At 46.2% G+C, this 13146-nt stretch overlaps 1 protein-coding gene across 1 annotated transcript; it reads right to left on the bottom strand.

The window, feature by feature from the left end:
* Positions 1-9: 9 nt before the first annotated feature.
* Ctdsp2 (CTD small phosphatase 2) lies at positions 10-10704 on the bottom strand (the record flags this gene model as incomplete). The annotated part of the gene is made up of 7 exons (XM_015482623.2): positions 10-3701; positions 3880-4065; positions 4205-4297; positions 6446-6502; positions 7036-7137; positions 7516-7554; positions 10510-10704. Coding segments are annotated over 7 exons (798 nt in total), but the record flags the coding sequence as incomplete, so codon positions are not given.
* Positions 10705-13146: the final 2442 nt, after the last annotated feature.

Genomic DNA, 13146 nt, shown 5'->3' with positions numbered 1-13146 from the left:
ATTCCCAGGTAGGTTTTTTAAACCTGCTTTTATTAATTAACTGTAAGTAATACAAATATTCCAAAAATATAAACAGACACTTAATGGCGTCCTACATTTCAAGTTTTTGAATACAACAAATTTATCAAATCATGAAGCAAGGTAGTCAGAATCCCATACCCCAGTCACAGTGGGAAGCAGACTTCCCCTTCAAATGGCATCTTGAAAGGGGAATGTGGCAAACTTAGGGTAATTACAAGCAAAGAAGCTCATGGGCCAAAGAGAAGGGTCTGTTCCAGGAACAGGCCCCACAACATTAAAGGAGGGGGGCAGATGGCTAGACCTTTGACCTCTCCCACAGTTGAATATGCAGATATTTACTGGCATTAAAAAAGAAAAAGGAAAAAGACAAAACTAAGTCCCCATTTCACAAAAAAGGTGACTTAAGGGCCACAGTGGTTAAATAACCAACTGAAGATCTGAAGGGAAAATAGGCTTACCTTTCTCATACACTTGGCCTGGCAGGAAAACTACATAAACAGCCATTCGTGGGGCTGCCCTACTAATGAGGCCTCCCAATAAGAAAGGGAAAGCAGAATTGCATGGGATCCATTTCCCAGGGAATGACTGCCTTCAGACTCCTATGCTTTAGTATAAAGAAGCTTCTGGGCCACTGTTAAGAGGTGAGTTTACACATTTAAACATACAAAAAAAAAAAAAAAAAATCTTTGGGAGGCAGGAGAGGGAGCTAAATAGAAGGTCCCAAGTTAACTGAAGGCAAATTCACTCAACCTCTCTATTAAGGGACCCATGGGCCTACAGAGTGTCCCCTCTACAATGTGCAGAGTGAAAACCCTTACCTGACCCTTTACCAAACTGGTCCTGTGTCCAAAGCTCCCCCTATAAGAGGGACACGAACATCAGGCTTTTGATTTAGAAGCCCAATCAGAGAGACACACTGTGTCCCTGAAGAGGCACCTTAAAGAACTGAACCTGGCAGGGGGCAGATTCCTGGCATGGCTTGAGTTGGTGCTGACACCAGGCACGGTGGCCTGACTCCCAAATCCAGTTTCGACAGATAGTGGGATGAACTGGCTCCCTTCCAATCTTGCCCTCTTTCAAAAAATGAGTCTGCCTGATTCCTCTGAGGAATTGCAATCACTTGCTCTTAACGCACTGTGAAACTAGAAAGTGGATGGCAATGATGGCTTCAGGCTGGCTCTGGTTCACACCGATGTTCTGTTTAGGTCTGTTCAAGTTGCTTTTCTGGGAAAATAAGGATGGGTAAGTGGAGATGGCATTTCTGTGGAAGAACTGTGTGTGGGCAAGAAAGTTCTATAAAGCAAGGCTTCATGCAGGACACTCTCCCCAAGCCAGCCTGGGCTTTGGTCATGGGTAATGCTCTAAGCACTCAGCTAAGTCTGAGAGAAAAGGGGGTGGGGAGTGGCACAGCCTCTTCCTCCATGTGGAAAAACAGGAAGATTCAAAGGAGGGCAGAAAAGTTTCTTAAAATTCAATCGGCTTTGAGCCTCTTATTGCTTAAATAAGAAAAGTGTGGCTGGGTCAAATGGCAGAAGACCTGGCCACGGGTTAACCCTCAGGGTAGGGTTTCGGAAAGAGGCCTCTCCTGACACCAGGCAGGAGGCACTGAGGCCAGGGCCTGGATCTGAAGCCACAGCTGGCCTTAAGAGTCCAAGCTTCTACTTTCCATCAGAAGATGGCATTCCTTACTAGCACCTGGAACACTCTTCCCCCTCAGTTGTGCCAGGACCCCACAGGGATCTGGGAATGCTGCTGGGGGAAATGACCACATGAGCTTTGGGGGCTCTGTTCCATTCTGTGATGCTAAAAGACAAAGCCTCACAAACTTGGGACAAGGAGGGACAGTGGCTGCAGTGGAATACTGCAAAAAGAAGCTAGTCAGCCAGCTACCACTCAGAACCCTGAGCTGCTACTCCACCACCTGGCTTTCTTCAGATTGGTTAGTTTCTCAGGGTAGAACCAGTGTGGGGAAACTAAAAAGGAAAATAGGATGAGTCCTGAGTGGGCGGTGTCCCTGCACCTGAAGCAATTCACTAATGATTTATGACACCTGCCTCCAGGGAAAACAGAGATGGGGAAAGAAACTCATTCCCACTCCAGGGAGAAGGAGGGAAGAGAGGAGAGAACCCCACCCAGCCCCTGGGGAGGCCATGATTAAGGCAGTGATGCTGAGGTGAGGCCCTTTTGGGGGGCCCCCTGTGCTCCCAATTACAGCAGCACTTCCCCTTTTCTGCCATGGGGAAACTTCCATTTTGTGACCTTGAAAGCATTCATGATTAAGAACCTTTGAAAACAAGAGACACCCAAAGTTCAGGAAGATGACAAACCAAATGATAAGACGACCCTTTCCCCTCAGTCCTGGAGACGCAGGAGTTCTAGGCCCAGGAGAGAAAGATGACAGCTAGGAAAGATGAAGGTTGGAACAGACAAAGCTTGGCATAAGACAGGCCCCAAGAGAGGACAACAGGAAAGAGCACTGCCCAAGCAATGGGAGGGGCTGGGACAGCTTAGAGAGTCCTTCCCAGCTTTTGAAATAGAAGTGCTTTGGCCAGCACCAATGAGAATCCCTGAAGAGCAGACTTAGGAAAGCAGCTCAGCTGATCTACAAAGCCAAGGGGATGCACATTCATGCTTTGGGGGTTTATCTTTCCTGCGCCTCCAGCACTGCCCACATTCACCTCAGGCCCAGAACTGCAGCTTTGCCAGAAACAAACCAGGCCCAACTCTCCATGTTTAGAAAGAGAATTTTAAAATGGCGTCAAGAACGGAAATAAGTTATCTGTCCTCTTCCAGGGCAACGAGAAGACCTCCTTCCCCAGAGGATCAAGACTATGGCTAGGTGGTGAGGAAGGCAAGCCCAGTGCTTGAGCCTTGGGGAGATAGAAAGGGCCCACGGCAGGCAGTCAGTTGGAGGGAAGCAGCTGGTGGGCCACAGGACCTGATGGTCGCGGGGATACTGGTTCTGGAAACAAGTTCTCATCTTCCCAGAAATGGCATCTTTTTGTCTGCAGCAGCTGGTTGGAGAAAGTTTTTAGGAAGGAGTGTGCCTGGGGCATCCAAAGGCAGCCTCTGGCCCTTCCTTTCTCCTTGGCATGGGCCTTACAACACTAAGGGAAGGCTGTGGTTTGGCAATGGAGCCTGTGATAGTCTTCATCCCTGTAAAGCTCAGTGGCTCATATGGTGACAGGAGAAGAGATGAACTAACTTGGGAAGAGTCTTGATCTTTCAGCTTCTCCCCCACTGAAACACTGAATTATCCCAAGGCCACAATTCACCGCAATACACACCTGCATACATACACTCACTCACACTCACCACACTCACACACACTCATCTTGGAAACCCAACTCAGGAAGCAGATAGCTCTGGATATCGTTGGTCTGATTTGCCCACTGGGCACCTAACCTGCCCTAAAGCTTTCCAATCAATTTTCCCTATTTCCAGGCCCCATTTGGTGAGGTGCCCCAGCTTCCGCTCAGTCTGTCAGGCTGATCAGAAAGGCACAGTGTAGCAAAGTCCCCTACTGGGATGGCCGTTGCTTGGAAGCAGGAAGGCTAAGGGGCCCGTAGTTGCCCAAGGCTGGTGTAGACATCATCTGCTCCACTCAATTCCTCAAAGATTGGGATCAGGTTCAGCAACTCAGTATCTGCCATGTCATCAAACCAGGACTGCACAGGCACCTGGGCAGGAAAAAGGGAATGTCAATCTCCTGGCTACCGCTTCTTCCCTTTCTCACCCTTGATCCCCTGCAGGCTATTGGGTTGACCTGGGGTAGTGTGCTCCTTTGGTGAAGGCTTTGGTCCCCCAGCCCACACCCTCTCTCAAGCCCTACTTTGTACGCCTGTCTGGACCACTCACTGCATTCTCTGGGTGGAAGATGTAAGAAGCAGGCGAATTGTCCAGGATCAGAGTTTTCCTCAGGTCCCGCCCCAGGCGGCTGAGGTCCTTGACATAGCAGCCCTGATGGAACACACAGGACTCCCGGAACAGGCGGGCCCGGAACACCCCACACCGGTCTAGCAGGTCAGTCACAGGGTCGGCATACTGGAAGGAGAGGATGCCTTGGTTTGGATGCAGTTATGGTACCCCTATGGTATCCTAAGGGCCAGGAAGCAGCTGCTGGACCACACCTGTGGCTGCCACACCTGTTCCTGTTCTTTCCTCCCCTTCTGCCCACAGGTACCTTGGCCAGGCTGGCAGTGAAGAGAACACATTCAAAGAGTTCCCCCATTCGTCTCAGGAACTCATCCACGTAAGGCCTCTTGAGCACATATACCTGAGGAGAAGCAGAGGGGCTTGTTGGAGATGCCCTCTGAGGCAGAAGCTGCATGTGTTGGTCTCCTTTACCATGGATACAGAAAGTAGCAAACAGGTCAACTTCCCATCCCAGTTTCTTAGGCCAGTGGGCTGGAACCTTTTGCTCCAGCCCAGGCTAGCATCATTCCCTCATCAGTATTCTGCGGGTTCAGTGGTCCCAACCTTAACCCAGCTCAGGAAGAAATGCATATACCATGTCCTAGGAGCCATCTCTGATTCCAGCGGTAGACTATCAGCTGCCTCCAGAAACAAGTAATCAAGAATAGGCCTCACGGATGGAAACAGCCTATCCTGGATTACTTGAATCCAGCCACAGCCTCTGTGGGAGCTTTCTGTCGTTGGCTCCAGCAGGACAGTCCATCCAGGTCCCCATCAGGCAAACCTCTGCCTTCACTTGGCTTCTCTGAACTTTTTTCTCCCTGATGACCACAGATACTGTGTCATGCTATAGCACCCTACTGCCCCCTTTTAAACTCACACCTACCAGCCATCGCAAACACCAGTGTCCACCTTTAATGATCTTGCAGGGTTTTTTTTTTTAATATTTATTTTTTTAGTTTTTGGTGGACACAATATCTTTATTTTACATTTATGTTGTGCTGAGGATTGAACCCAGTGCCTCCCGCATGCCAGGCGAGCGCTCTACCACCGAGCCACAACCCCAGCCCCAATCTTGCAGATTTTGCTCTAAAAGGTTCTTTGATTACAGTCTGTGTCCTACTGCTTCCTGCTATCAGCCTACATAGGTGCTTCTAGAACTAAATCCTCAAAGTCCTCTTATCCATACCACTCCTTAGCTTAAACAGTGCATACCTACCCTAACTCCCTTCTAGAGCCGATCCAATTTGGCCACCAACTAATTTGGCTCCTTTTAACTCTGCAAGAACCACTCTCTTTCAAGAAGCCACAATTTTATTCCCATTAGTCTGCCAATTTTTCAACCTCCACAGTAAGCCCCTCCCTCTTCCTGGCTTTTTTATCAAGCTTGATCTCTCCTTACCACTCTTTATTTATTTATTTTTTTATGTGATACTGAAGATCAAACCCAGGGCATCACACGTGCTAGTGTTCTACCACTGAGCCACAAACTCAACCTAATCTCATCCCTTTTTTATTATTCATGACCTCCTCATTAATCAGGAGGTCACAGTATGTATGTATGTGTGTGTGTATATATATATATGCTTGTTTCAAAGTATGCAAAATCCATGGAGAAAAGAGGAAGGCCTATCTCCATATCCTCAACTAGACTGTAAAGGGTTGCTGGGTTTGAAAGAGCCTCTTAGTTGGGGTGATGCAGAAACCTCCTTCTAATGGAGGTGGGACATGTGACAACCTATGGAAGCCTCAAACCTCCTCTACTGTTTGACCAGGTCATGAAAACAACTATATATAGGCTACCAGGTTCCAATGGCCTCTGATGTGAGGCCAACTGGCAGGCCTTCTGAGCAAGCATAAGGTCTTTCCCTACAAACTTCACATGATCCTCAACCCCATATAGAGCAGGTTATATAGGGCTGGAGCCTAGTTCTATTTAGAGTCATGTGTTCTTTGACAAATGTCTACAGAGCAGTTACTTGGGCAGCATCCAGTATAGGGACCGAAGGGGAGGGAAATAAGACAAGGTTTCCAAGAGATGCCTGGATTGGGGAGGAAGAAATTTACTAGCTCCTCACAGGTGGCATGGTGATATGGGCCTTCCAGGCAGAGAACCACTACTGTTTCCTTGCCTTTATGAGGCAGACACACCAACTATTCAGGAATAGACACAAATGCAATAAATCCCTAAGTGTTGGCCACGTGAGAAGTGGTGATTAATAAACAATAGTTACTATACTAAATAATGTAAGTTGTTCTTTCAAATATCCTGGCTACAAAGACAAAAAAGGGTGACAGCTAGGGGCTGAAGGGTTGTTTGTTTGTTTGTTTTTAAGAGGACAAAGACTTGAGTGTCAAAGATACCAATAAAATAGGAGTAGCTAAAATTATAGAAAAGAGATCAATTGATAGAATAAAACCCTGAGTGGGGCAGAGGACCTCAGTTCAGGTGGAGCAGAAGGCAGATTCCCTACTGTCTGGGTTGGGTGTGACCAGGCAGGCAACTTACCTGGTGAGTGGTCCCCTCAATCTCTACAGGCACTATGAAGTCAGCATTATTGATTGGCTGGAAGGTAGAAAAATTAATAATATCAGCATGGTGAAAGAGACAGGAAGCCCCACCATATTCTTGGGACGGGTGGGGAGAAGCAGATCTTGGAAGACTCCAGGAAACTACTGGCAGCCCACAAAGGGTTCCTGCCCCAGTACTGGATGCCACATCCCCTTCGGGTTTTCCCTACTACTCAGTTCCCTCCTCAGCCAAATTTTACCTGAGCTGAGAGTTACATGGCTTCCCTGGGTTAACAAATATCCAGATAATAAATACAGGGGCAAGGCCAGAGCTGATTGAACCATGCTTTTATGTCTCCCCTGTGTGGAGTCCTAGCAGCTATCTGTGCTATGTGGCTGGGGGCAGATCTAGCCTGTTGGCAGTGATTAGGGGGAATAACATCCTTAGATATCTGTGACACCAGAGTGGGCCTGGCCTCTCCCTTCTGCTCACTTCTATCCTCACCTTTAGGCTGCCTCACAGCAATTGTTGTTAGACTCATGGACAGGCCCAAGATGGTATAGGAAGAGCTTTAGATGTCAACTTACCTTAAAGGAGCTATGCACAAGGGTTTCATCTAGGTCAATGACCACACAGATCCTTCCTTGATCTTCCTCTGTCACCTCTGGGAGCAGGCAGGTGCCAGGAATCTAAAACCAGAGCCAGGATGCTGAGATGTACCCACCAGCAAAGCCCAAAAGTTCCCTGCTGCAGAACTGTGGGAAAAGCAGGGCTGTTTGTGGAACTGGAATCACCAACCCAGGACAGGCACCACTTAAAGGCAGAGAACAAAGGAGGTAGAGTTGAGTCCTTGGTTTTAGCCTCCCAGGGGGCCTAGTGTTTGACATTGGAGGTGGCAACTAGGGCTAAAAACTGCAAGAAGAGGATGTGTAGCACCAGCTATCACCCAAACTTAATGGTGGGCTCTCATCAAATATTTAGAATGAATGGTTTCTCAGCATAGGGAATAAGGGCATTGTCCCGCCCACCACTAGCCAGGGATCAGAGGCCTGGCCAGAGTCACATACCTGATAAAACTGGTACTGTAGACACTGAAGCAGATCCGACTAGGGGAGAGAAGAAGGTGGTCAGTGCCAACTCACCCACATCCAAACCACTGCTTCTGCCTCCTAAAGAACCAGTTACATAATAACAGTGCCTTTTTACAAGGATCTTGTCAAGGCCAGAGCTTTCTTTCCACATTAAACCTGATAAAGGATAGAGAAGACAGTGTCCCTGTTCTTGGCTGTCACTGCCTCTCAGCTGACAAAGTAAGAAACAAGGAACTTGAATGGCTGATTCAGAGACATAAAGTTAGAGGCAGAACCAAATCCTGAACTCCTACTGTGGCTGTTTAGCCTCTTGCTTAGTCCTTAAACCCAGCCTCTCTTCGAAAACAGTTTCTATGCCTTCCATGGAGAGACAGGGGGCACATCAGGTGCCACAAAACATCAAATAAGCCACTGTGAAGCAATTATGGGTACCCAAAATGTGAGTGAAGGGAGGTGGAATACAGAGATCAAAAAGATACCCCCTCCCACCTTTTGCTTAATAAAAACATTATGATGTAAAAATTGTTATAACTATTCTTAATGAAAACCTTGAAGAAAAAAATTAAAATCCCAGCATTTACAAAAATCAAGTATTGGCATTTTAGTATGTTTTCTTCAAGTGTGTTTTAGCAGTCTTTTTTCCGTAATATTAATACTATATAATTTCACAACCTACTTTTTCATTTAATGTTGCAACTCAATAGTTTTCCATGTTGTGAGACTCTCCAAAAAAAATTAATTGCTTAGTAATACTGTCATGTTGCACTTCATGTAACCATTTCTCGCCATTGGATAATGAAATGATTTTTCACTGATAAACATGTCCTTTAATATGGTTTTGATTTTTTTTTTTTTTTTTTGGTGCGGGGATCAAACCCAGGGCCTTGTGTATGCAAGGCAAGCTCTCTACCAACTGAGCTATATCCCCAGCCCTTTAGTGTGATTTTGTGAGAGAGATAGAACAGCTAGACCTTGGTGTTTCACAGAGGTGCCACTGGCAAAATAATATTTATTGGTCAGGGCTGGCTTCACCTTCAAAATTGTAGACACAATGCTTGTCACTGAGATGCATGCCTGTAATCCAGTGGCTTGGGAGGCTGAGGCAGGAGGATCACGAGTTCAAAGCCAGCCTCAGCAAAAGCAGGTGCTAAGCAACTCAGTGAGACCCTGTCTAACTAGGGATGTGGGGATGTGGCTTAGTGATTGAGTGCCCTTGAGTTCAATCCCCAGTACCCCACCCGACCCCTGCCAAATTGTACGCATATCAGAAAGGGTTATTAAGAGCATGGCAGAGCCGTCACTCTTTAATGACAGCACCACCTAGAGGTCAATGAGCTCCAGCTGAAGGACAAGGGGCGGGTAAGTTAAGGAGGCCTATCTACTATGGTTTGTATGAAGCCGACTGCCTACAAGTCGACTGGTAGTAAAGCACCTAGGCAACAACTGGTTATAAGAGCCACTCCCAAGAGTATACCCTTTACAGGAGAGGCAAAGAAACCTCATTGTTACAGGGTGGTAAGGTGGCATTCCATGAAATTAGACATTATCAGAAGTCCACTGAACTTCTGATTTGTAAACTCCCCTTCCTATATCTGATAAAATGCTCAGACTTCAAAACAGATCTGTGCTTCCAGAGTACAACTACTGGTAATTTGCAGGAGGCAAGTGAGGCTTATCTGGTTGGATTTTTTGAAGACACCAATCTGTGTGCTATCCATGCCAAATGTGTGACAATTATGCCAAAAGACATCCAAGTAGCATGCTATATACATGGGGAGTGTGTTTAAGAATCCACTGTGATGTGAAACTTCATTCTCAAAAAAATAAAATAGGGGCTGGGGATGTGGCTCAAGCGGTAGCGCGTGCGCCTGGCATGCGTGCGGCCCGGGTTCGATCCTCAGCACCACATACAAACAAAGATGTAGTGTCTGCCAATAACTAAAAAATAAATATTAAAAAAAATTCTCTCTCTCCCCTCTCTTATTAAAAAATAAAAAAAAAATAGTATTTTTCTCACCTTCTTCCTGTAATAGAAACCCCCATCTCCCACCCCCACCCGCAATGGGGTCAAAAAGCACCCACATATATGATTGCAAGTGGAGAAATGGGGAACAGAAATCAAGTATTGGCAGTTTTTCCATTTTCATTTGTGTGAATTTTTAACATAGGGATGTAAAAGATTAAATCAAGTCAAAATGTTCCAGTGAATAAGTTTCAGTAGCTCAACATTATAACAATTATAAATAAACCTGTTAGATTTTTTTCTGGGCAATGCTAGCATTTGGATTATTTTAAAACAAGTAAGATGCTAATTGATGGCAACTAAATGTTGTATCATTTTTATCATAAAGAAGATTCCATTCATTTTCTATGCTTTTCTAAGTGAGTGGTCCAACATGCAAATACATTTCTAATATTGTATGTCTTCTGTGCCGTTCCTCTAAGTTGTTATTAAAATACACTAAACTATTTTAAAAAAACACAACAGTAACAAAAAAAAGAGCATGGCAGAATTTCAATTCCTTTGTTCCCTGCAAATCAGGTAAAACTTGGAAGGCAGCTTTGCATAGTAGAAAACAACAAACATAGGCTTTACAGTCAGAGAGATCTGAGTTTGAATTCTGGCATTACCACTGATTAGCTATAAACTCTTCTGGCACTGCATACCCTCTAGGTCTCAGTTTCTGTATTTTCAAAGTAGGAATCCCATGAATTCTCCAGAGTTGCTGTGTGGATCACAGGAGACAATATATGCAAAGCACCTTGCAGGGGCCCTCGGAAACCAAAGGGGCATCTGGATGGCTCATGACACAAACAGGAAGTAAGAGCAAGGAGATGGAAAGAGGGGGAGTCTCTGAATCAGAGATCTTTGTAAACTCAGGCAAGGCTACTTTGTCCACTTGCTGTGGTCTACAGGAGTCTCCACCAGCAGACCCTGCTTTACTTCATCACACCACCCTATCTAGCTACCTTGGCAATGGTGTTGGCTTCCTCCTTGTATGCAGCAAGCTCAGTTGAGGAGCTTGACTGGCCAACATGCTGGGCACGAAAACAACAGAAAAGGGCGTTGAAGATGCTACGTCCTCGAGGCTTCTTAGGAGAAGACTTGGAGACCAGGCCTAAAGAAGAAAGAATGACAGAGGCATCAGCTATACAACATAGTCTTTACCTGTATCCCTTCCAGTCTGTATGCCCTACCAAGGCACACAGTATATGCCTGCTGAACAACCACATAGAGTTAACAGTGGAACATGCATATTTTTATTTCATCATTTTCTTTCTTTTTTTCTTCCTACCATTTTCTCTTTAAAGCAGAAATGGCAGGAAACCTGTTTAGTTTGGACAACAGGAGACCCTGAGCTGCAGAAGATTTGTTATTCATTCTATGGGCAGCAGTGGAGGTGGAGGGAGATAAGCCAGGTATAGAGCCTAGATGTTCTGTTGCTCTGGTGACAACACACGAAGGTGCCCTCAAATTTAATTCTCGAAGATATAAATCCTCCCTGGCTAACAGCAGGTCCCAGCAGTACCATCTTAGACAAGAAAGTAACCTAGTTCCCTTTGAGTTAGTGGAGCTGCATTCAGTTCAGTGTCATCTTCCCTAGATGCTGGGTACACAGCAGCAGAACTGAGTCCAATTTGCATAAAAACTCCAGACTAGAAACTCCACAGAGTAGAAACTCACAAATGGCCAGAGCCCCAAGGAAGAAGGTACATTTTTTTTTTGTTTACACTCTTATCTCTGTCCAACATTACAGACACTTTTTTAAAAATATATATTTTTTAATTGTAGTTGGACATAATACCTTTATTTATTTTTTATGTGGTGCTGAAGATCGAATCTAGGGCCTCACATGTGCTAAGCAAGTACTCCACCTCTGAATCACAACCCCAGCCCCACAGACACATTTTTTTAATGCTCCCTCCCTTCAGAGATAAGGACCCTATTGGTAAAACATAGGTGGATTAAGCCCATGGGACAAGTGCACCCAACCCCTAGTCCTAGGGTGAGGCCTTTGCTTCTAGACTGCAGCTGCTTAGCCCTACTTTAGCAATTTGGGCTTTGGAAATAAGGCTTGGCAAAGCAGTCCCAGAAAGGCAAAGCAGAGACATTTTAAAAGATATGGCATTATAGGATTGACCAGAATTGGACTTCAAAATATCTTTTGCAAGTTCATTTTTCTTTAGATGAATTGTTCAGACAACTATTGTGCAACATTGGGGAGACACAATGGGTTCTGTGGTCAGGAGGTGGCGCTGCACAACCACTCTCAGAATGGTCCCCACCACAGGTCTCTCCCAGAGCCTGAGTGGAGACTGGCCTAAGAAATTAAGCCCAAGCCATTCCAGTTTAAACAGAGGGCAAATGCCTATAAGTCTTTGTGGGGGAAAGAAAAGCAAAGAGAATACACCAGTGAGGTTTCCATGTATTATTCCTTGGGAAGGTAATGTGGTGGAGGCCACTCAGGAGACACCTGGAGCTCCTGCAGCACAGTTCAGTCCTCAGAGCCCTCACTGAGGTAGTCCTTGCACACATGGGTAATGGGAGAGCCAGTGACCCTGGAGAGGATGAGAGAAAACCAAACTTTCCAGGACCAAGGGGAGGAAGTGGTCCTTATGTAACAGTCAAGGTAAATCAACACCACTCAAAAGACAACAGATTCAGCTCCAACTCAAGAGAAAGGCAGATACTTTCCACAGGTGCAGCCCAGGCCTCTCCAGTTGGGTCCAGAGGTCTCTCCTTCCCCTTCCCTGGTTAAGCCAGAGCCCTTGACACTAGTAATACCATTGGGAACCTTTTAGAAAACGACAGTCTTTCTAGCAATTAGCCCCAAAGCCTAGCTGTCATGCTTAAGCTCCTGGCCCTGAAAAACCAAGATTTTGGTCCGGGGGCAGGGGGAGGGGTTAGGGCTAGTAAGGGATTTTTTTTTATAAAGATGTGCTGGAGAATTCTTCAAAACTCCTCTGATTCAGAGACCAAATTCAGAGCAGAGCCCAGTACTTACAGACATGTGAGATTCCTTGGACCCCACCCCCATACACACACTATTCTTATAAATCTATGTAGAAATCAGAGGGAAAGGGCAGCTTCCCCACCTGCCTGTTGGCCCACATTAAACTCCAAGTCCAGGAACTCAGGCAGACACCAACACAAAGCTCCAAGACCAAAGCTGAGCGGTTGCTTTTCCTTGGGTTTATGGTTTCTTCATGCAGAACCACAATTGAAGGCTTAACCCGGCACGTAGCCTTTCTTAAGAGGCCACACAGCCTGGGTCTTTCCTGAAGAGAGGCTGTCAGGAATGCACTCAGCATCTTAGTGACAGACACTGTAAAGACTGAGTAATCCTGAGAGGCAGCAGGGTGAAAGGGCCAGCTGGCTGGGGCCATGCAGAGGCTTCGCCTGTGCCCGTTGCGGGAGGCCCAACAGGCACAAGTGCCTTGGTCTTATACAGGGAGCTTGGATTCTGTGGAGAATGAGGGTCTTCTCAAAAACACAATATGACTGGGAGCCCCTGTGCCTCAGAGATCACAAATGTTCTGACCCTGGGGGCAGGCGCTCAAAGCAGAATACCCCAGGCCCACAACAGCAAGGTCAATACTCCCATC

The sequence above is a fragment of the Marmota marmota genome, unplaced genomic scaffold, assembly GCF_001458135.2.
Source record: "Marmota marmota marmota unplaced genomic scaffold, marMar, whole genome shotgun sequence".
Lineage (NCBI taxonomy): Eukaryota > Metazoa > Chordata > Mammalia > Rodentia > Sciuridae > Marmota > Marmota marmota.
The sequence above is the reverse complement of the archived record's forward strand: the minus strand, read 5'-3'. Positions and strand labels throughout refer to the sequence as shown.